The following is a 20,884-nucleotide window of genomic DNA, read 5'->3' on the forward strand; positions in this document are numbered from 1 at the left end:
ATGTATTTTATACATGTGCAGTAGCAATTGTTCTTTAACAGTAGTTCTCTAAGCACTGATTGAATAGATAACAAAAAACCCTGAAGATTATGATTATACTACAAATTCTGTAGAATAGAATCTGGTACTCAATGGCAAAGATGGGATTTTATCTAGAAAATTTACTGTGAACAGAGATTTTTGTTTCAAGTTAAAAAAAAGAAACAAAAAACCCAAAACAAAACCAAGCACCCAAAGAGATGCAGTCTTTGTTAATTTTGTGCTAGTGATTTTTTCATGTTACACTACCTTATGTTTAAGGTTGTATTACCTTGTTTCATATTCTTCTTTTGCTTACCAGAACTCAGGGCAAGAGTGTTTCTACTTTTGTTGTCCTTATTTAAGATGACCAATTTAATAAATTGTATTGATGTCCCAGTGTTTGAAGACAGGTGCCTAAGAAGTACTTTTAAAGTTGTTAATTCTTGAGAAAGTTTCTCTGATTTAAACAACCAGAAAAATGTCTCCCACCAAAACTTGCTGCAAAGTTCTTTGTAAGAAACTAGAATAGTTCCATTTTAAACTTGAACATTTTTGATTATTTTTATTTCAAGTTATTAAAACTGTATTTCTTGAGAAATTGGATTTAATTTACCTATGGCCAGGCACATCTTAAAGATTCCTCTCTAGACTTTCAAAAATTCTAGCTAACATAAGAAAATGAAGAAATTGTATGTAAAGTATTTAATAGCTAGATAACATGAAGAAAACTAGCAAAAAAGAGAAAAATTTTTACTGGGGATTGTTTTAATATTATAGGTCATGCTTGATTGCTTAACTGTGCTGCAGTACAGACTAGCACTTGAGTAAAAACAAGTTTTGTTAGTATGGAACAGTCTTTTGGAGCTATTTCTATTGATGTCTTGCTTTGGCTCCCTTAGGGTCATGCTTGGTAAACATTCTGATGCTTTTGTAAAGCTGGAGAAGAGGAGGGTCAGGGGAGACCTACAGGGAGCTGCTTTCTACAGCTACCTGAAAGAGGGTTGTAGGAAGGTGGGAGTCAGTCTCTCTTCCCAGATAGCTAGTAATGGGTTGAGAGGTAATGACTTGAAGTGGCTTCAGTGGAGGTTCAAGTTGGATATTAGGAAAAATTTATTCTCAGAAACAGTGGTGAAGTATTGAAATGGGCTGATCAGGGAAGTAGAGGAGTCACTGTCTGTGGAGGTGTTAAAGAAAAGGGTAGATGTGGCACAGAGTGGTATCTCTTAGTAGGCATAGGTTGATGGAGGGTCTAGATGATCTTAGAGATCTTTTCCAACCTTTGTGATTCTATGGTTTACCCAGTGTCTTTTCAAGGAGTAGCTGGACATGCTGCTGCTTGGTGGCTGTGTGGATATGTCTGGCTTTTGGCACATGCTCTAGTGTCAACAGATAGAACTTGGGCAGCACACTAAGTGACTGTATTAGTCTATGTGCAGTAGAGTTGCACAGGAAATCCCTGTAACTATCTGGAAATAAGGCAGACAGTGCTCCTGAGAATATCGCTCTTGGAATAATGTCCAGAGATTGCAGGACAGGATCCCAGTTGCCTGTATGATAGATCTGGAGTTTTGTTAAGCTAATTTTGAAAGGACCTCAAACTCCTGCCTACATGTTTATTCTTAAGTGGTATTAAGTCTAAGATGTGCGCATTTGCAGTATCACATCATAGGGACTATTTCTGAAATGCATATAGTAGGGTTTATATTTGCTTTATTCAACGTCAGTGTTGTCTCTTGGAAAATACTGAATAAATTGATGGGACTTCGCTTCTGTTGTGGAGCTGGTTATGTAATGATACCATGATAGATGACTGGCAGTTAATGAGAATACTTCTGCAATACTTCTGTATTGTCCAGATAAATGCAAACGCTTCTTGAGTATTAGTGTAATTCTGACAGTGAGTGGAATAATTCATTAGTAGTAGGATTTCCTACTACTTAGTGCTTGCAGTTATCTTTAGAGAAGAATAACTAGCATTTGGATTTTTTTCCCCTGGTAATGAAAAATATTTGGCTTCTATTTAATCTCTTGAAAAATGCAGTTGTGTTTTCAGATCGATGCTTATGTAAATATATGGTGAAACACGTTCTTTCACTGGAACCACTTTTGTTCTGAAGGGATGTTTTGTGATACTAAGAGCCTTCTGACTTGGAGAAAGGACTACGATTCAGCATCTATTCTGGGTTTTGGAATTGTGACTTTACTACCATATTTCTGGTTTCTAGCCTTCCAATCTGAATATTTTCTGAGGCAGATAATTATGTTTGTGAGAAATAGGAAATACTCTTTATATTTTTGGAGAATTTGAAATTCTAAGGTGTTTTTGATGAGTGTAATTAGGCTTCTTCAAATCAGACATGTTAGTGAAAGTGGTATTTTCTCTAACCAGACTATCTTTTTTTCTCTTCCTGAGGGTACCTTCCTTTCAGAATAATTACACGGAATTGCGGAGTCACGAATACTGGCAGGCACTGTTGGAGATTGTCTAATCCACTGAATGATCAGATCAGGGTCAGGTAAATCAGATTGCTCAGGACTGTGTCCAAGTGGATTTTGAATATCTCCAAGAGTAGAAACTCCACAATGTCTTTGGGCAACCTGTTCTAGAGTTTGACCATTGTTGCAGTAAAAAATGTTTTATTCTCATTTTTAGATGAAATTTCTTGTATTTTAATTTGTGTTCATTGCTTCTTGTCCTGTGACTGAGCACCACAAAGAAGAGTCTGGCTCCCTCTTCACTCCCTCTTGTCAGGTCTTACTAGCATTGCTAGAATTCCCCTGTGCCTTCTCTTCTTTAGGCTAAATAACCCCAGCTCTCTCAGCCTCTCCTCATATAACAGATTTATCATCCCTTCATCAGCTTTGGCCCTTTGTTAGACATACTCCAGTAAATCCATGTCTCCCTTCTACTGAGAAGCCCAGAACTGGACCCAACACTGCAGATGCATCTTATCAGTGCTGAGCAGAATGTGAGACATCACCATCCTCAACCTGCTGTTGACACAGTCCAGGGTATCAATGACTTTCTGTCCTCAAATATACATTGGTGTTTCATTGTCAGTTTGATGTCCTCCAGATGTCATTTTAGCTCCTCTTCTTACAAGTTACTCCCCAGCTTGAGCTGCTACGTGAATTTATTCTTTCTCAGGTGCAAGACATTGCACTTCCTGGTTTTGAACTTTCTGAAGTTCCTGTTGGCCCATTCCTCCAATATTTTCAGGTCTTTCTGAAAGATAGTACAACCTATCTGGTGAATCAGTCAATCCTTCCAGTTTTCTACCTGAAAACTTACTGAGAGTGCTCTCTGACCATCATCCCAGTTGTCAATGAAGATGTTAAACATCCGCTAGGATTCTGACCCCACTGGCTTTGTGCTACTGCTTACAACACTCCAGGTCCCACAGTTTGATCAATTCTAAATCTACCTCACTCTCCACTTAACCTATCACATACTTCAGTTTTGCTGTGAGGATGTTATGGGAGGCAGCATCTAAAGACTATGAAAGTCAAGATGAACTACTTTAATTGCTCTCTCCCTTCTCCTTTCAAGACAGATGGCTCATTGTCAAAGGCTGTCACGTTACTTAGGTGAGATTTCCTCTTTCTACTATTCCTGATCACCTTTTTGTCCTTCATATGTTCAAAAGTGGTTTCCAGGGTTATTTATTCTGTCGCTTTCTCAAGAATCAGTGTGAGGCCAACTGACCTTAAGTTACTCACATCCTCTTTGTTGTCCTTTGCTTTCTTTCAAACCTCAGGATCACTATGGTGTTCTGAAGAATTTAGAGTGGCTTGACAATGACATTGGCCCACTAGCTCAGCTCTTGTGAGAGCATCCCATCAGGTCTCATGGGTATGTGTTCAGTTTGTTCAAATGTTTCCTAACCTTGTAAGTGGGGCAAGTCTTATTGGTCCAGACTTTACCACTGGCCTCAGGAAACTGGGATTCATGAAGGCAACGCTTACTATTAAAGACTGAGGTAAACATGGTATTGAGAAGGCCTTTTCTGTGTCCTCATCACTGAACCCCTTTCCCACTGAAGCAGCAGGCCCACATTTTGCCTAGTCTTCCTTTTACTGGTGATATACTTGAAGGTACCTTTACTGTTGTCCTTGCTGGATTCAATTCTAGGTAGATTTTGGCTTTCCTAAGCTCATCCCTGTATGCTTTGACAGTGTCATTGTCTTCCTTCCAGGTCACCTGTCACCTGTCTTCCATCTCCTGTATGCTTTCTTTATATGTCTGAATGTAGTCAGGAGGTCCTTGTTCATCCTTACGGGTCTTCTGTTGCCTTCGATTTTAAAAAGATGATTTTCAAGGTTCACCTCCAACCTCAAGAATGGTTGATCTAAATGATCAAATAGTCAAGCAAAGTCAGCAAAAGGCATACACTGCAAGTGCTTTTTCACCTCTTTTTCTTAAAGCGGACTGGGAAACAAACCGTCACCTGATTTACCTTCTGAGGTAATCTAGGAAACATTCACACAGGAATGACATCCTGTAACATAAATGTGATGATGGATGGAGGTTCTGGGAGAGAAGTAATCTCATCTCCTGGAATTGGATCTGGCGGAATATACCTTTCAGCAGCTATGATGTAATGTGTTTGACTTCTATACTCTAGTGGACTCCATTTTCTTTTTCCAAGTAGAGTTCTGTATGTGCACTGTGTTTGTTTCACTTGAAGAAAGGAAAAGTAAGGGAGTTACAGCTACTACCATGGATGTTATCACATGGAAGCTTATGTAGAATAGAGAGCTCCACTCTCTTTAGGAGTGGGCAGTGCCAAGTATGGGAGGAAACAGAAGTTTTAGAAAGGGGAATTCTAATTACCTTTGAGGAGTCAGAAAAACAACATCACATAAAACTGTGATATATTTGAACAGATTGCCTGCAGGGGTTGTCGAATTTCCATCCTTGAGGACACTCAAAACTTGCCTGGACAGTGCTCTGAACAACATAACCTTACTTCAAGCACGGCCCTGCTTTGAGTGGGGAGAGAGACCAGATGACCTCCAGAGGTCCTGTCAGCTTAAATTATTCCATGATTTTATGACTCTATACATTCTTATTAGATTCCTGTCAGTGAGACTTAAGAAATTAGGTCGATATGTTCAGATCCTTTTGGACTCCTAACTAGTGGCTGGATTTCCAAAACTGTAGTTCACAGTATTTTTCTTCATTTCTAATAATGGAAGAGAGTGAAAATGGGATTTTGGAAGTATACTAAATTCTTTGCAGCTGAAGTGTGGAGAAACTGGCTAGTCTTAGGAGTTCCCCTTTGATCTTTATTGCTGTTGTAAAAGAGAGACTGAAATTGGCATAGAGAGTATGAATGCAGTTAACAAATAAAGCACAGAGAAGCAGTGAAGACTAAATAAACTGCAATATACTGCATAAATTGTGGTAAATTAACTAAACCAAATGAAAAAAAAAAAGATGAAGAGATAGAAAAAGAATTCTCACATTTGACTTTTCCATGGGAAAGGATTTTTCTGGGAAGACTGTGTTTGACCTTGTCTGTGCTGTGGTGGTTTATGTAAAAAGAGTATTTATTTTGTTATGATTCTGATCATGTTGCTACATTATCTTATTTGTAACATGTGAGGTCTTTGAGATGTTATCAGTCCATGAGAGTAAATGGATTTAATATATTCACATCCTATAAACTATTTTTACTGGATTTCAGCAAATGCAAGCTCTATCTACATACAGAATTCTATAGAGTAAGAATTAAAACCTCACTTTTTAAATATATAGAAGTGGTTTGGAAATTTTTTATGAAGTGTAGTACAAATTCTCACATAAGGAAAGCCGTGTAAATGCTACAGGGAACTTAACAGTGAAATACACATATGAATAATATATTAGTTGATATTCAGTACATATAATTAAAATTGAAAGAGTAAAGCAAATTTATAAAATATTTAAACTGAGCAGTGAAGAACACTGCAGAGAATTAAATACATGTCTTTTTTTCTTTTTTTTTTTTTTGTCCTGCCAGTTATATACTACCAGTATGTAGCAGTTCTCTCAGGAAGGATGCTTCCCATACTTAAGAAATTGATGGGGTCTTTGCATGTGCACCGAAGCATAACTAAAGCAATAGTTTATAGATATTATAGAAAACAGTAGGATTTTTTCACTACAAAGAGGATAATCTTTTGTAATCAAGTAGGAGTAGAAATTACTCAAGTGGATGTTAGAATTTGGAATAAAAATAGTAATTAAGAATGGTGAGACATCTTTGAACTTAACCTTTGTCATGAGAAAATTATGAAAAATTATTGAAATCTAATTTCCTCTTGTTTTTTTAATCTCCTTAGATATATCGTATTTTGTCTGTGATCTTCTAAAATTATGCATTTCATTGAGAAATCAAAACGATGTTTGTCCAACAGGATGTTAGTTTTGTCTAGAATTGTGGATTCATCTGTAATAGCAGTCTTTGAAAGCTGCAAGTTTTAAAATCAGATATAAATGAATGAATGATTTGATAGTCTTTAAATTGTATTGATTAAAAGCTCCTCTATAGTACAGTTATACTTCATGGAAAACCAGTATCTTAGTTTGAACAACAATCTTCAATTAATGAACAGCTCTCTTTAAGAAAATTCTGTGCTAGAAGCTGTTCACCTCTGCTGCTTCATATTCCATCCATAAGGAAGAGTTTTTGAGATTGAAGGAATCACTATCAAGCATGAAAGATACTAACAACTGAAGTAGACAGATTTGCAATGAGAATAGGTTTGGGATTTGACGGAGTGCCAAATAATGAATTTCTAGCCTGTCTGCCAGTAGTTTGGTGTCTTTCTGGATGTTCTTGTAGGTTATAACACTAGATTTCGTTGCCTGCATTGTTGGACAGTGGTTAATTAGCATTCATTAAGATATTTTTAAAGCAGAAGAAGATTAAGACTAGGTTTAAATACAATCCATTTTTGTTTTTGTTTTGACTACCTGGAGCTATGCTTCTATTTTAAATACATTTCAAAGTTCCATAAAACTCTGTTAATTATTTGTGGTGACATTAGTTCTCTTGACTCAAGAAAAGGAGTTACAAGTGTAACATGAATTTAAATTTCAGTGGCAACAAAAATATTGTGATCTGTACTGCTTATGTTTGCTATTTTAATGGATTTCTTTTTCCCCCTCTTGTTTGAATCTTCTGTCAACTAAAGGCCAAGAAACACCAGGTCTTTGTAACAGAGACGTACGAAAACAACATGATAGAGCTGGAGTTACTCTTGGACAGCTTTGCTATGTCAGGCCAGCGGACAGCAGGTTAGTTGAAGGTATAAAATGACAGATGCATCTGTCAATGTTCCAAAGTCACTACATTGTGGGAATTCTGCAGATGCCTCTTGCATTCCCTCTTCTCAACATGCTTTGATTTGATGACATGATAAGAGCAGTTCTCACAGCAGTCAAGTGGCCTTGCTAGCTGAGAAAGGGTGACGGAATGTGGACCTGCTGTTGTCAGCCCAGAGCTTGATTTACAAATGCTGGGGTGTATATGATCGGTCAGAAAAGGGCTCACTTGCTGTGCTCTAAATACAACCGAGAAAAAAGTCCTTACAGTATACCTGCAAAGGGAACAGATGTTTTGCCTGAACTGAGCCAAATTCTGAGGCAACCTTCAGCAACATAAAGGTCATATATTCAAAAAGGTTGTGCAGGACTCATGATATAACACAATACTTTTTACTGTTGGTTCTGCACTAGTAATGTGTTGCATTCATTTTATCTAATACAAAACAAATATTTTTCTGTTCCCATTAAATGAATTGTAAGTTAATGTTTTTCACTCAGCAAACTGCAATGTGCTTTTAACATTCAAAATAGTGGCTAAGAAATTGTATTTTAATGTGAAAGGTATTAATTTCTTTTTAAGTGAAAACAGTACACTTTTTCTATTTTAAATTATCTCAGAATAATTTTCTGTATATAGAACATGAAAAGCTTCCAGCTTCCAGAGCAAATAAACTGAAAAAAAACCCAAACAGATAAAAAGTTGCTTAAAGGGCAAGTGATTTTATTTTATTTAAATTGTGATGACATGTTTCTGCGCTGTTGAGCAGCAATAGATGTAAAAGATGGTATAACACCTCTAAGGAAAGATGTGTGTGTATATTTGTATATATATATATATATATAAAGATCTTTTTAGGAGTCGGTACGGTTAAAATTGAATAAAGAAACCTCGGAGTTCTTTTTGTCCTCAAAAACCTAGCCTGGCATTTGTGATATATTGTTTTCATTGATTTGTAACTTTCATTTGGAAACTGGATACAGATTTATTCTGTAATTACAAATGTAATTCCTGTAGGTAACACCTATAGGTTTACTGAAGATATGTCTGACTGAAAAGCTCTTCAAAACTTTCTTTTCCTCAATCTTGAAAAATTCCATGTGCCCAGAAGGGATTCTGCAATTGTGGAGGGAGCTGGATGCTGCTGACAAAGTGTAGTTCTAAAGCAGTAATTGTCTTCTGGATAGGTTTTCTGCTCACCCATGTGGTAAACCTTGCAGAGAGTGGCAATGACTTATTTCTGTCTTACCAGTGATTTGGTAATTTCAATATTAATTTGCTTTGTTGTTTAAAGTAAACTTTGAAAGAGCTTGTTTAAAGAGAAATGGATGTTGACTAGGATATTTGTTCTACATGTTCACTATGCTTCAGGGTGTGAAACTTACATTTTTAATGCCATTACCCTATGTATTGTACTTATGAATTTATTATGTAAAAAATTATTTCATTTTTTTTAATTGCTTTTTTGAAATGGAAATACCTTGATATCAATAAAAGTGAAAATCTTCAATAAATTGCTGTAGTCCAATTGACAGAAGTGGGAAATTAGTACTACATGAGCCACAGTTTGTTGAGAAGTCTGTCTTTCTGCTGCAATTTTTAAACTTCCATCTCAAGTGGTTGAAAGTTTTACTTAAATATCTGTCAATATTAAGAGTTCAGCCACTCCGTATAAGTGCTGATAGTTGTGATGCTTTTTGAGCTACGCTGGAAAAAGGAGACTTCATATTTGTTAGACTGAGAAAAAAGTATTTTGAAAAGTCATTTTTTCTTTATATGTTCCAAAAGAAGAAGCATAAGCCTATATATTCCTCTTTTTAAGTGGCCTTCTTAAACATTGTTCAGGGTTGTTACTCTTGCTGGCCAATTTGCATGGTAACAGTTTGTCCCTGTCAGTTTGTTGCATTTTGTAGTTATTCAACTGTAGGACTTGTGCCTAGTGAAGTTTGTCTTAATTTCAGGCCAAAAAAAATTGTAGTTGAATTAATCTAAGGAAAACCAGAAAGTGAACTGACTATAAAGAGGTAGGAGTGTTAACTTCTTGAGTCGGTAGAAAGTCTGAAGAAGTAGTTTTAAAAAATATACTCACCTATTTATCTCCTGTCAGAGTCCGATAGAACCTGGCATCTTCTCAAAATTCTTCCCTGAAACTCTTATATGTTACTGGACTAATGCTTCACATATTGTTTTTTAATCCTTCATTGCTGAAGAAGGGCCAGTATGATAATGACATTTGGATTATATTGCATGTCTCCTGCAAAGTTGTGTAGAAGCAGACAAATTTTGGCCAGTATTGGAGGTGTAGGCTTGTTTTCAGCTTATGGAGGAAGGTGGAATCTGGTATTTCTATTGGCAGGCTGAGCTGCCTAGAAAGTAGGGTTTCAGTAAAGGCAAGGAATGTCAGGATAGAACGTTTACTGGCAAAAGTCTGTTTTTGGCAGCCATGATGTAAATTAAGAGAGTTCAGAGGCATATTTCAGGCTCGGCGTTTCAGGCTGGGGCTTCAGAAAAGAAGATAAATTATTTGGAGGGCTCATTGAAAAGTACGTATTGGAAGACAACCCCTAGACTGACTCAATGAGTATTATTTTAAATTGATGATAACTGTGTATTACAGCTTCTTTGGAGTGAGAAATATGGAAGAATAATACCTCTTTTTTTTTTTTTTTTTTTTTTTTCCCCTGTGCAGTTGAATCAGTGCAAAATGTTCCTACAGTGGGTAATAGAAGTCTTAGGCGACAGGACTGGAGTCCTGGGCACCCCTTGCTTTAGCTATGGTAACAAAAGGCCAGATTTTATTATTTTTTCTTATGCTGATTTTAAAGGTAACATTTTGTTATCTGTTCCAGAACTCAAGATTGGTTTAGGGACTTCCACTGAAAGGATCTGGCTTTTCCTTGATTCTATAGGCCTTTAGAAGCTGCAATAAGTACCTGTCTGCTGAAGGTACCTGATATTACAGAGAAGCATTCTGTGCTTGAAATGTCCATTCTTTCTAAATTTGCTTTTATGCTGTAGAGCAGACCTTGCTCCCATGACTGAAAGAAAATTTACAAATCTACTTTTGTTTTTCTAGATGTGACTTTGGCAGTAACAACTGGCTAGCAAATTGACAAGAAATTTTAGTGTCCAATCTGGATAGTACTCAGCCATATTCTATGCTTCTTGATGTTAAAGTGTGACATAAGTGCGTAATTGATCTAAAACTTAAAATTTCAGAAAGGCCATTGACTACAGTGTCTTATCTGTAGGTGTGTTATGTGTAGTCTACAGAATAAATCATTTTTGTATAATACGTCAAATAGAATATCATTAGGAAACACTAGCCATAGTATTCTTAACAAAAAAAAATCCAACAACTTTCAAATCTGTGAGGACACCTTCACTGACTGACAGAATTTTATGGAGGACTGTGACCAACCCAACAAAAAGGCTTAGGGTTTAGTGCCTTATTTGACTTTATGAGCCACCCTGAATAAATTAAGATCGTGGAAAGGTACATTTCAAGGACAGCGTTACAGGTTTGGACTTTAGATATGTTGAGATATGTTGTATAGAGCTTGGTGAAAAATAGAGTGAAAGGCAACCCCTAGATTGACTTAGCAGGCATTATTATAAGTTGATGGTAGTTGTGCACTGCAGACTAATTGGAGCTAGAAGAATGAAAGGATAGTAATTCTTTTCTGTGCAGTAGGATCACCTCAACATGTTCTTACAGTGGGTAATGAATAAACCCTGTACATGCTTAACTTTAAAGCTTGAGGAAAATATATTACTATCTGTTACAAAATAGGTTTATAAGTGTTGCATACTAATATAAACAAATCTGAGAAGAGGAATTTGCCAATAATCTGCTATTTTGCTGTAGCACCAGAAAAAATGAGAAAGTTTGTTCATGGAAGTTTAATATCAGCTGACATCTTGCGACCTCTTTATCACTGTAGTGTTGTTTTGCTTTCTTAGCGCATTGTATTGGAGATTTTGGAATGTTCAGACTTGTTTGTAAGTCCCTAATTAAGGCCACCAGATCAGAATTCTCTGTCTAAAGGTTTAAAAAGTAACTATAGTGTGTGTGTATGATGGATATATCAACTTGAAGATTTATAATTGAAACATTATGTAGGACTCTGCAGACAGATAATATATATATTTTTTATTCTTTCCTTTGGAATGAAATTCAAGATCATTTAAAAGGTTTTTAAGACCTGTCCAAGCATAACAGTCATCTGATCTTTGGCTCAGTAAAGCTTTGAGTAAATGAAGTACTGCATTGTAATTTACATGCTTAGTCATAACAGTGGAATAATGTCAAGAAAAGTGTAACGTACTAAACTTTCAGGCAACTTGTTTTTCAAAGTGTGTTGTTGTGTGGTTTTAATGTTGGCTGGTGTGACTGAATAACAGAGATTTGACCACTGTAGAACTTCTATATGAGACTGCATACCAAATACATTAGGTAAAAAAGTAACTCAGAATTTACAGTCCTGTATCTTGTATTAAAGCTTTTATACAAATATCTTTCAGCTGTATTTATTATGAAAGTATGGCTATCCAGCTTTATCTCTTGTCGACAACAACACTGCTGTTCAGTGTTTTGTACTGTCATTGAAGCCCTAACTAATTTTAATACCTCTCATCTAGTGTGAGTAGTTTTTTCTCTGTGGCTTTATGGGCTTAATTTTTATTCTGTATTTTTCTTTAGGCACTTGTGAGGACAAAGATAAACCGTCAGGCTTCTCTGTCCTTGAGACTTTGAGGTGTACCTTGACAGCTTACCAGAACAAGCTGGAAGACGCGTCTAATGAGGTAACACTTGCACTGTTTGGCTCTATATGTATTGCCTTCGGCCTGCAGCAGTACATGTGCTTTGCTTGTAACAAAGGTCAGAAGAGAGGGAATGTTGACAGCTTCACATATACTAAAAGAAATAGTCTCTGTCACTACTATTTCTCTAAGCTTGCCTTACAGTAAAGTTTCACTTACATTTGGGAGGAAAAGGAAAAAGAAGGTCTTTTTTTTTTTTGCTTTTTCCATGTGGGTTTTTTTTAAATCTGTTGGTCTTATTATTTTTAATAAACAATAATGGAGATTGTTCTTGAATATCTATGATTTTGGTTAAAAGAGAGTGTAAGAGTTTGGTGGGCAGTGTATACCACAGTACTCCTAAATACCACTTGAGCCTCAACAGACTTTGATATCAGCTATGCAAATATGCACCCTGTTGTATATTTTTGAAGTGGCATAATTTGCTGAGATTAGTGAGTTTATTATGAAGTCTCTAGTTTTTGGTGATTTCCTGCAGTCTTTTCAAGTAAACTGTTACCTTGACAGTACTTTCATTAAGATATCTAAGATGACAATTGCTGCATTTCAGTTTTGTGAGTCTTATCCTTGAAAAAAAAAAAAAGAATACTTTTCATGGAATTCTGCTGACCTTTTATTTCACTGTCTGAAAAGTCACAATCTTGCATTTATTTTCTCATTTGTATTGCTAATGTGATTAAATTAATCCTCTTGGGTTTAAATGTTTTATGAGTTTGTGGCTTTAAAGGCTGTAGAGAGAAGTTAAGTACACTCTGTTAAAGCTTTTTTGTACAAAACTGTAATTAGCTTATCTTTGGATTAAGTTGGCAAATACAGAAGATGAAGGTGCAACAAGACTGTAAAAATGGCAATAGTGATTTTTCATTCCTAAGTTTCGTCTTTTGTTTTTACACATACATAGTCTTGCTGTGCATTCACCATGTTAAAAACAAAACTGTATCATCTTTGCCCTTCTTCTTGGAAAAAGCCTGGTATCCTGGAATACCTTTGAGTTTGTTCAATGGGTGCAAAAATAAGTAACCATGGAAACAATTATACTTTTGTAAACAGCAAGCACAGTTAGGTCTCTCCCAGTGAGATAAGAGAACTGATGTGTACAGTCATTATGAAACTCTTCTGAGACCCAAGTCTGGGAGCTGCAGAGTAACTAGGAACATATTACCCACAGCGAATTGTTATTTGGGAGGAGGAATGTCACGTGATATGCAGCACAGCTGAGAAGTCGACTCAGCAGGCTTTGGCTTAGTGATGTGCTTTGTTGTGAAACTGTGCCAGAGACAGCAGTGGGGAGACCAAGGGGGTGGCTGCTAAGAAAGCAAAGTGAGTATTCTGACAGAAAGAAGAATGAACTGTCAAGGAAAATAAATCGCAAGCAGAGCAGGACCAACTGATGACCTGCCACAAGACTTCCCAGTAGGACTGCATGTGACTGACCCTGAAGTTGTCATATGGAGCCAGAGATCACTGAGCACCTTCACTGTACACAGAAAGGGCAGCGCTCTGTCCTTTTTCATTGTCCCTGCCCCCATAGATAACAATGCTATTGGCTATTTGTATGTTGGATATGTTTAGTAATAAAACTGTTCCCTATAATACAATAAAACTAAGAGATACTATAGAGGGCATTGTGCAATAAAATAGGATGTTTTAATATGCATCACTTAGGGTTTAGTTTTGAATAATTGCGTAGCAGTTATTTTTATAGTGAGATTTCCAACATGATCACATATATTGATGAAATTATTCATATAATCTTAATCTGTGTGTATATGTGAAATACGCTGATAGACTTGGCATTTGTCACCTTTAGCTTAGTGTGTTAAATGTTAGATTAAATGGTCTGCTTTGGTAGTGTGACTGAAAGGTGTACATGTGTTTTGATTTTGACAGAAAATAAGCTTTTGACTTTCTGTATAGTGCAGAGGCTAGAATAGATTTGGGAAGAGAAAAGGCTGCTAAACTAATAAAATGACTGCATTCTGTAATTTACTGTAGTTACTTCTTAGTGTTTTGCCCAATCTCCTTATCTGAGATTGAACAAAAATATAGGTTCCAGAATAATTTGTGAATTTTGTGAATGGGATATTTGAAGGCTCCAGGGAGACCTCATTGTGGCCTTCCAATACTTGAAGGGAGCGTATAAACAGGAGGGGGATCGATTGTTTGTGAGGGTGGATAGCGATAGGACAAGGGGGAATGGTTTTAAGCTGAGACAGGGGAGATTTAGGTTAGATATTAGGAGGAATTTTTTCACACAGAGGGTGGTGATGCACTGGAACAGGTTGCCCAGGGAGATTGTGGATGCCCCATCCCTGGAGGCATTCAAGGCCAGACTGGACGTGGCTCTGGGCAGCCTGGTCTAGTGGTTGGCGACCCTGCACTTGGCAGGGGAGTTGAGACTTGATGATCTTTGAGGTCCTTTTCAACCCAAGCCATTCTATGATTCTATGATTCTATGACTTCTGAGTTGCTTCTGAGTGCTTAAGTGTGAGCAGTAACCTTTACTATAGTACATATCTATTTGATGCTTAATTTCAGACATATGTATTACTAACCATCTTGTAGCACAGATTATAGTGATGTTTCTGAAAGAGGAGAATGAAGCTAGTATACATACTGGTCACAACCTACCTCTGAGGTAGGTTGCTTCTAATACCCCAAACTGTTCACTAGTTATTGTGCCTCTCTTCAGAACATTGCTACTTCTTCTGGTTATGTGAGTACTATGCTGCCCTTAGTAAATAGTGGAGACTACTCTGTACCTGGACACCTTATGCAGAAGGCCGCTGACTCTGAGAACTTTTTTTCTGAAACCACTCCCTAAATCATAATCTGAATTTATTACATTTCAAACACACTTCTGAGTCCTTGTTTCTTTTTCAGATGTTTTGAGATGGGAAAGTTAATAATGGGCTCAGTTTGGGATTTTAACCACTGCTATTTATCTTAAATCACTGTGAAAGAGCTTTCAGTTCTTTTAATGGCATATTATTTAGGTTGTAGAAAGCATAAATGTTGTAAAAGGAATTGAAAACAAATTTATTATAAAAATTTTTTCCTTTATATTCAAGTGATTATATAGCTTTTCTCTAAAAGTCTCTTTGACCTTCATATTTTTCACAGCTTGAGAAAATGAACACTTTGTGTGAAAACACAACAAAAGAGCTTGAGATATCCAAAGACAAAATGTATGTTTTAAGTCAAGACCTTAAGGTATGGTTTAATGAACTTAACACTGAATTTGAAACTTCTGCAATTAGTATCTGTCTGAATTTAAGTTTTCATTTTATTTTATCAGAATAAGTCTCTGCGTCACTGTATTCTGTTAAGCAGACTAATTACCTTGCAAGCTAGTGTGAAGTTATTCTGCCTTATCCTGGCTGCCACCTGAGTCCACACAACTGAGCATTCCAATGATTTCACTTCTGAAATAATTTGAAATCTTATTTATCAATTTCTAAAGTATTGTTTTATATTGAAGTGAATGTCAGTATTTTTTTTCTTAACTAATTGTATCTACTTTTCTCAAGAAAACTTAAAGTTAGGAAAGAAATTATTCAATTACCTCTGCTGACATGAATGAACATTTTATTAAAGATGTCCTTCCCTAATTTTCGTTTATCAGACATGTTAATGTACGTATGAAGTATCAAGTCAATGTGCAGTCCAAAATCGGTTATAGTAAGATGTACCTGGGAACTGCTAAAAGCACTTCAGAACTCATTTTAGAGCTCTTTTCTTTACTTTCTGAATAAGAAGGTGTTTTTTTTTTGTTTGTTTGTTTTTTTGTTTTTGTTTCTGTTTTTGACTGACATACCACTTTTGTAATGTCCTGTCTCTGGTTACATCAGTGGCCAAGGGACTGAGGAAGTCCTGAGGTCATGGTTAAATTTAATCTCCCAGCTGACAGAGTATTATATTACTGCCAAAATAAAATGTCTTTACTCCCCATGTTTCTCAGATTCTTTGGCTGGGGATATTCTGCTTTACCAGTTCAGTTTAGAAGCAGATATTTCTGCAACACACATTGAATCTTTTATTAGCTTATACTTGAACATGGTCTCTTTTCTTTTAATTGGTTCTTCCTTTACTAGTTGCTTTATGTTCAGGACACTTAAGATTTCTTCTTCTGTTATAAGATATTTTAAAATCTTAGGTGCTTTTTTTTTCCTGATGCACTGCCACAGGTACGTGTATTCTTCATGCAAAAACTGAGTTTGCTAAACGCATGCTTTGTATGCAGTACAAAAATTTCTTTAAATCATTGGTAATAAAATTCAATAAATATTTGTTAGGAATTTGCCAGTGCTTTAATCTTTAAATATTTTCATTAAGAAGAAAAGTTGACATTGTCTACTGAATTGTCTTTTATATTTCCTGTATAAGCAGCTATGGTCTTATAGAAAATAAACGATGCTTTCCTTTCTCATAAGAAAAACAATGTTTTAACAACCTGTAGCAGTTCTGGAAGTCCAGGGCTTGTAGGAACGGGAAGCGTGTGTATTTATTCACTCCATGTCAGCAATATTTTACCTTAAAAGGCATAATTTAATAAATTCTTCATTTATGAGTTTTGGTATTGGTAACGTGAAGATACTTAATGTAACCTATTAGTATTACTATTATTATTACTATTATTATTAGTTATTATACATACTATTTCTGTTGAATAATTTGTTTTCATGATCACATCTCCAAAGGGACTCCTCAAATTACTATTATTTTTTCCATACATTAAAGAATATAGTTGTTCACAGTAGCTGTTCATGTTGTCCACCAACCTGCCTGTAATAGATCAGAGATTTACTTCTGAAAGTAATGTATCTTTTCAGTGTCTTTAAGAGCAATCCACTCTGCAGAGGATAATTTATGTTCATGATTTTTCCATTCTCATTTGGAGAGAGAAATTCTGAATTCAAAAGGAAATGTCATCATACTGTGGTGCTTTTAACTTTCAGAGATACCTTTCTGATGTTGTCTGGTTCAAAGTTATGTCAACTTTGAAAATCTGTTATTAGCAAGGTGTAGGTAGAGTGATATCAGCCTAGAGTCTTCAACTGCAGAGCTCTGGAGTAATGTAATGTTTCATGGAGCAAAGTTCTTACCAGCCTTTCTGTTCTGTGCCTCTCTTCTACAGGAAGCTCAGGATAAGCTGGCTGATGCCAATAAAGAGTTAAATCATCTGCATACTGAGTGTGCAGACAGAGCGGCTTTAATAGGAACTTTACAAATGGAACTACAGAATGTGCAGCAGTGCTGGGAGGAGGAGAAAGTACGTGCCACAGAATCTGAAAATGAAATCCAGAAGCTTACCAGGGCTTACCAGAAGGATATGGAGGTATTACCACAGACAAGATGACTGTCAAAAGGAGTCTTTATTTAATCTCAACTTTATACATTAACATACATCAGATGGTTGCCTTTAGACTTAACAGATTTGTCCTCAAAATATGATTTTAAGATATGTATTCTGAAATATGTATTTAATATCTACCAGATCTCAGGATATGTTCTTTCTCCTTCTATCTGTATTGGAACTATTATCTTAACTCTTCCAGTATTTTGAATTTTTGAACAACTGAGTTTATTTAAACAGCTATACCTGATGAACATTTTTTTTCTTTCTTTCAACTTGAAAGTTAGTGGAAATATTCTATGCACTGGAACATACAGTAGTGTTGTCTTCACGTGTTGTTAATTACTGATTAACCTAACAATTGATAGTTAGGAAATGTGAAATTGAGGTAATTTTGCCTGCCTGACACAAAACATGAAAATTCTTATTTGCAACCTGTTAGTTCGTTGCGGTGTACTGTAAGTGAATTGCTTCAAAAATTTTTATTTCAAACTTTTTTCTCCATCTCCTTGTATTTGGTTACAGATGTGAATTTTCTTGCTTTCTTTCACCCTGTAAAGTAGTTCTGTACTAGCAATAGCAGTGATTTTTCTAATCATTGTTGTGCATATTGAGCTCATTACTTCCACAAATTTAAATGTGCATGCCAATTGAGTGAAAACGAAACATTCTTTCCACCTCTCCAGCAGTCTGGTATTTAAATAGTGTCCACATGAAGCAGCTGGAATTGTTATACACATCAGATAATGATTAAAGTGAAGGAAACTAGAAGCCTGGTTATATTGTAAAGTCAGCAGGTCTACTGCACTGTGGTTCCGTTCAACATGTGTGAATTGATTTGAGGTCCTGGGATCCCTTATTTTCATGCCAAATTTGTAGTTATTATCCTTGGTTTATCACAGCTCAAGCAAAAATGCAGTGATGGTGGCACACCGCAGTTTCCTTGGGGAGTTAAAGGGTCTGCCAGAAATGAAGTTAAAACAAACTAAACTACTTTTTTTTTCTTTGGCCTTATTTCACCATGAAATAATTGTGAGAAAATGCACTGAAGTGCAATGGAAAAGAGTCAGAAAAAACCATAGTCCCTCAGCTCAGTTGTCCACAGTTCCTCCATTTAAAGGCTCATCCAGGGCCCTTGAAGAACAATGGGAACCTTTCCACTGGTTTATTGACTTTGAAAAAAGGCTGTGTTTCTTGTGGTTATTGAGGTACAGCTTTCTATTGTTTTCATAATGAAGGCTGCTAAGTTGCATACATGTACTAAGAGGATGAAGCCTGGAATTTCCGTTGTCTGCTTTTGTTTCTAATGAGGATTTATTATATATCAAATCACTGACTAAAATCAGTATAAATGAGGGAGATGTGGGTTGTGAAATTTAGCTGATGAAGCTGTAAGTCTGCTTTGTCTAACTATTTGGTTTTTCGTGTTCCACACGAAAGAAGTTTTTGAAGGAATGTAGTGTCAGTTGTTTGAATGGTGTTTTGTGCTGCTCAGCCATGAGACTGCTTTCTGTGTGCTATGCAGATATATTGGAAGTGAGTATGGCTTGAATGCACCTGAAAGTGTTAAATGCAATTTCATCACCCATGTTACTAATAGCACTGAAATTTTTAGCAGTGTTAGGTTGTATTGGTTATGAGCACTGCAAAACTGAGCTTTCAATATTTATATGGTATTTCTAATCACACAAATGTTGTACAAACTGTGTTCTTATGCTAACTTGAATATGCTTCACTGCAAATATTAATGACATTGCCATTGAGAGGGTTTTGGAATGAGCTTTTATGTGTTTGGTATATTTTTTTAATATGTGTTACTACAAGTGTGATGCATCTCTTTGGATTCTAACACGGTTCATAGGTAACAGTTGATTTTTGTTTTTGTCTCAGGAGAAGCTAACCTTCCTCCATGGCTTGTACCAGCATTTGGTAGCTGGATGTGTGCTTATAAAAGAACCAGAAGGCATCCTAGATAGATTCTCTTGGTCTGAGCTTTGTGCAGTCTTACAGGAGAATGTTGATGCCCTGATCTTAGACCTCAGTGGGGCTAATGAGAAGGTAAGTGTCCTTAGGCACCAGCTACCTCTATTAAATTCAGTGACATTTGTCCACATCACAGTATCATTAAAAAGGACTGACATTCATCTTATTTCAAAAAGAATTTGGACGTTAATAATTCAATACCATTAATTATGGCTTGTCTACAACTCAGTTTGATGCCATTGCTGTGGGCATGTAAATGTGACTGAAGTCTGTATGAAGTCTCTAAGCTCCACTTTCTGTGCAGGACATGCTAATAGTACTAGCCAATATTAGCCACAGGGACCTAATTAAAAGAAAATAAATTAATCTTACTGATGAAGCAATTCAAAGAACGTAGTCATTTACACTAATAAAGCAAGTTTTTATTTTAGCGTAAAACAGAAACAAAATGCGCTTACTTTAGGAACATCATCTTTAAATTATGTGCTTAAGATTCAGATATACTACTTGAAGAAGTGCCAGTGTGCTTTTGTTTAATTATAACTTCTTGATCATATGATTTGCATTCAGAAATACAATAGAAAATTGTTATTTTTGTAAAGTATGTCAGTATATGCTAATATTTGTTCAAGGAAGAAACTGTACTTTTCTGAGTGACTTTAATATTAGTAAGCTTACATGGCCCTTCTTCATGGACATCTCTACTTTTTTAGGAAAAAAAAAAGTATTTTAAAATGACTTTAACTGGCTCTGCTGACTAACATATGCCACTCTTTAGTTTCAGTTCATGTTCTGATTCCATCAGTCAGGTCAGTCCTAGATTGACATGGGCTAGTAGAGTGATTCTAGGTCCCGATTGCTCTGGACATGTTTTTACTGCAGCAGAACTTTCTAATCTGTTGGAATTGTAACCACTCTTCTGACTTGAGTAAGGGACAGGGCTAGTTAGCAGTAAATCATTCTGACTCTTCCCATCATTCAGTCAATACCTTAACAGTCAATCAAAATTACTAAAGAAACATAGTTTAGAATAAATTCTGGAGTATGCAAACTGGCTGTACAGGCAACATTTCTATATTCATTTCAAAACAGAGGAGGAAAGAAAATGGAAGGGAAGAGAAGGGAGTGAACATTGTTGGTAGTGATTTTGGGTATATGCGTGTCTTGTTCTTTCAGCTTTTTAATTTAGTAAGCTTGCTGCAATTTATTAAGAGGGCTGTAGGGCTCTCATCATGTACTTATCAGTGTTTCAAGGATTTGGGGCAGTTGCTACCTGTGGTCTACCTGCTTTCTGAGAACAACATTTTTCTTCCACTCTGTCATGTGATCAGTTTGAAAAATAATTGCTGATACTCTTTCATAACAAAATATATGTGCATGTATTTAG

The 20,884-nt window shown here is 36.1% G+C and overlaps 1 protein-coding gene across 10 annotated transcripts in view; it reads left to right on the plus strand.

Moving 5' to 3' along the window:
• The window catches only part of CCDC171 (coiled-coil domain containing 171), a 173,714-nt gene that overhangs the window by 49,062 nt on the left and 103,768 nt on the right, over positions 1 to 20,884 (plus strand). For 9 of the 10 annotated variants that reach the window (XR_002433292.1, XR_002433293.1, XM_021380202.1 and 6 more), the window contains 5 exons: positions 7,204 to 7,306; positions 12,037 to 12,140; positions 15,282 to 15,371; positions 17,296 to 17,496; positions 19,405 to 19,572. Coding sequence is in view for 8 of the 10 variants with exons in the window: in XM_021380202.1 (XP_021235877.1) it covers positions 7,204 to 7,306; positions 12,037 to 12,140; positions 15,282 to 15,371; positions 17,296 to 17,496; positions 19,405 to 19,572 (666 nt within the window). In the remaining 2 variants the exon portion in view is untranslated. The remainder of the gene's footprint in view (positions 1 to 7,203; positions 7,307 to 12,036; positions 12,141 to 15,281; positions 15,372 to 17,295; positions 17,497 to 19,404; positions 19,573 to 20,884) is intronic. The other variant, XM_021380201.1, reaches the window with a different exon arrangement.

The sequence above is a fragment of the Numida meleagris genome, chromosome Z (genome assembly GCF_002078875.1).
Source record: "Numida meleagris isolate 19003 breed g44 Domestic line chromosome Z, NumMel1.0, whole genome shotgun sequence".
NCBI classification, from domain to species: Eukaryota; Metazoa; Chordata; class Aves; order Galliformes; family Numididae; genus Numida; species Numida meleagris.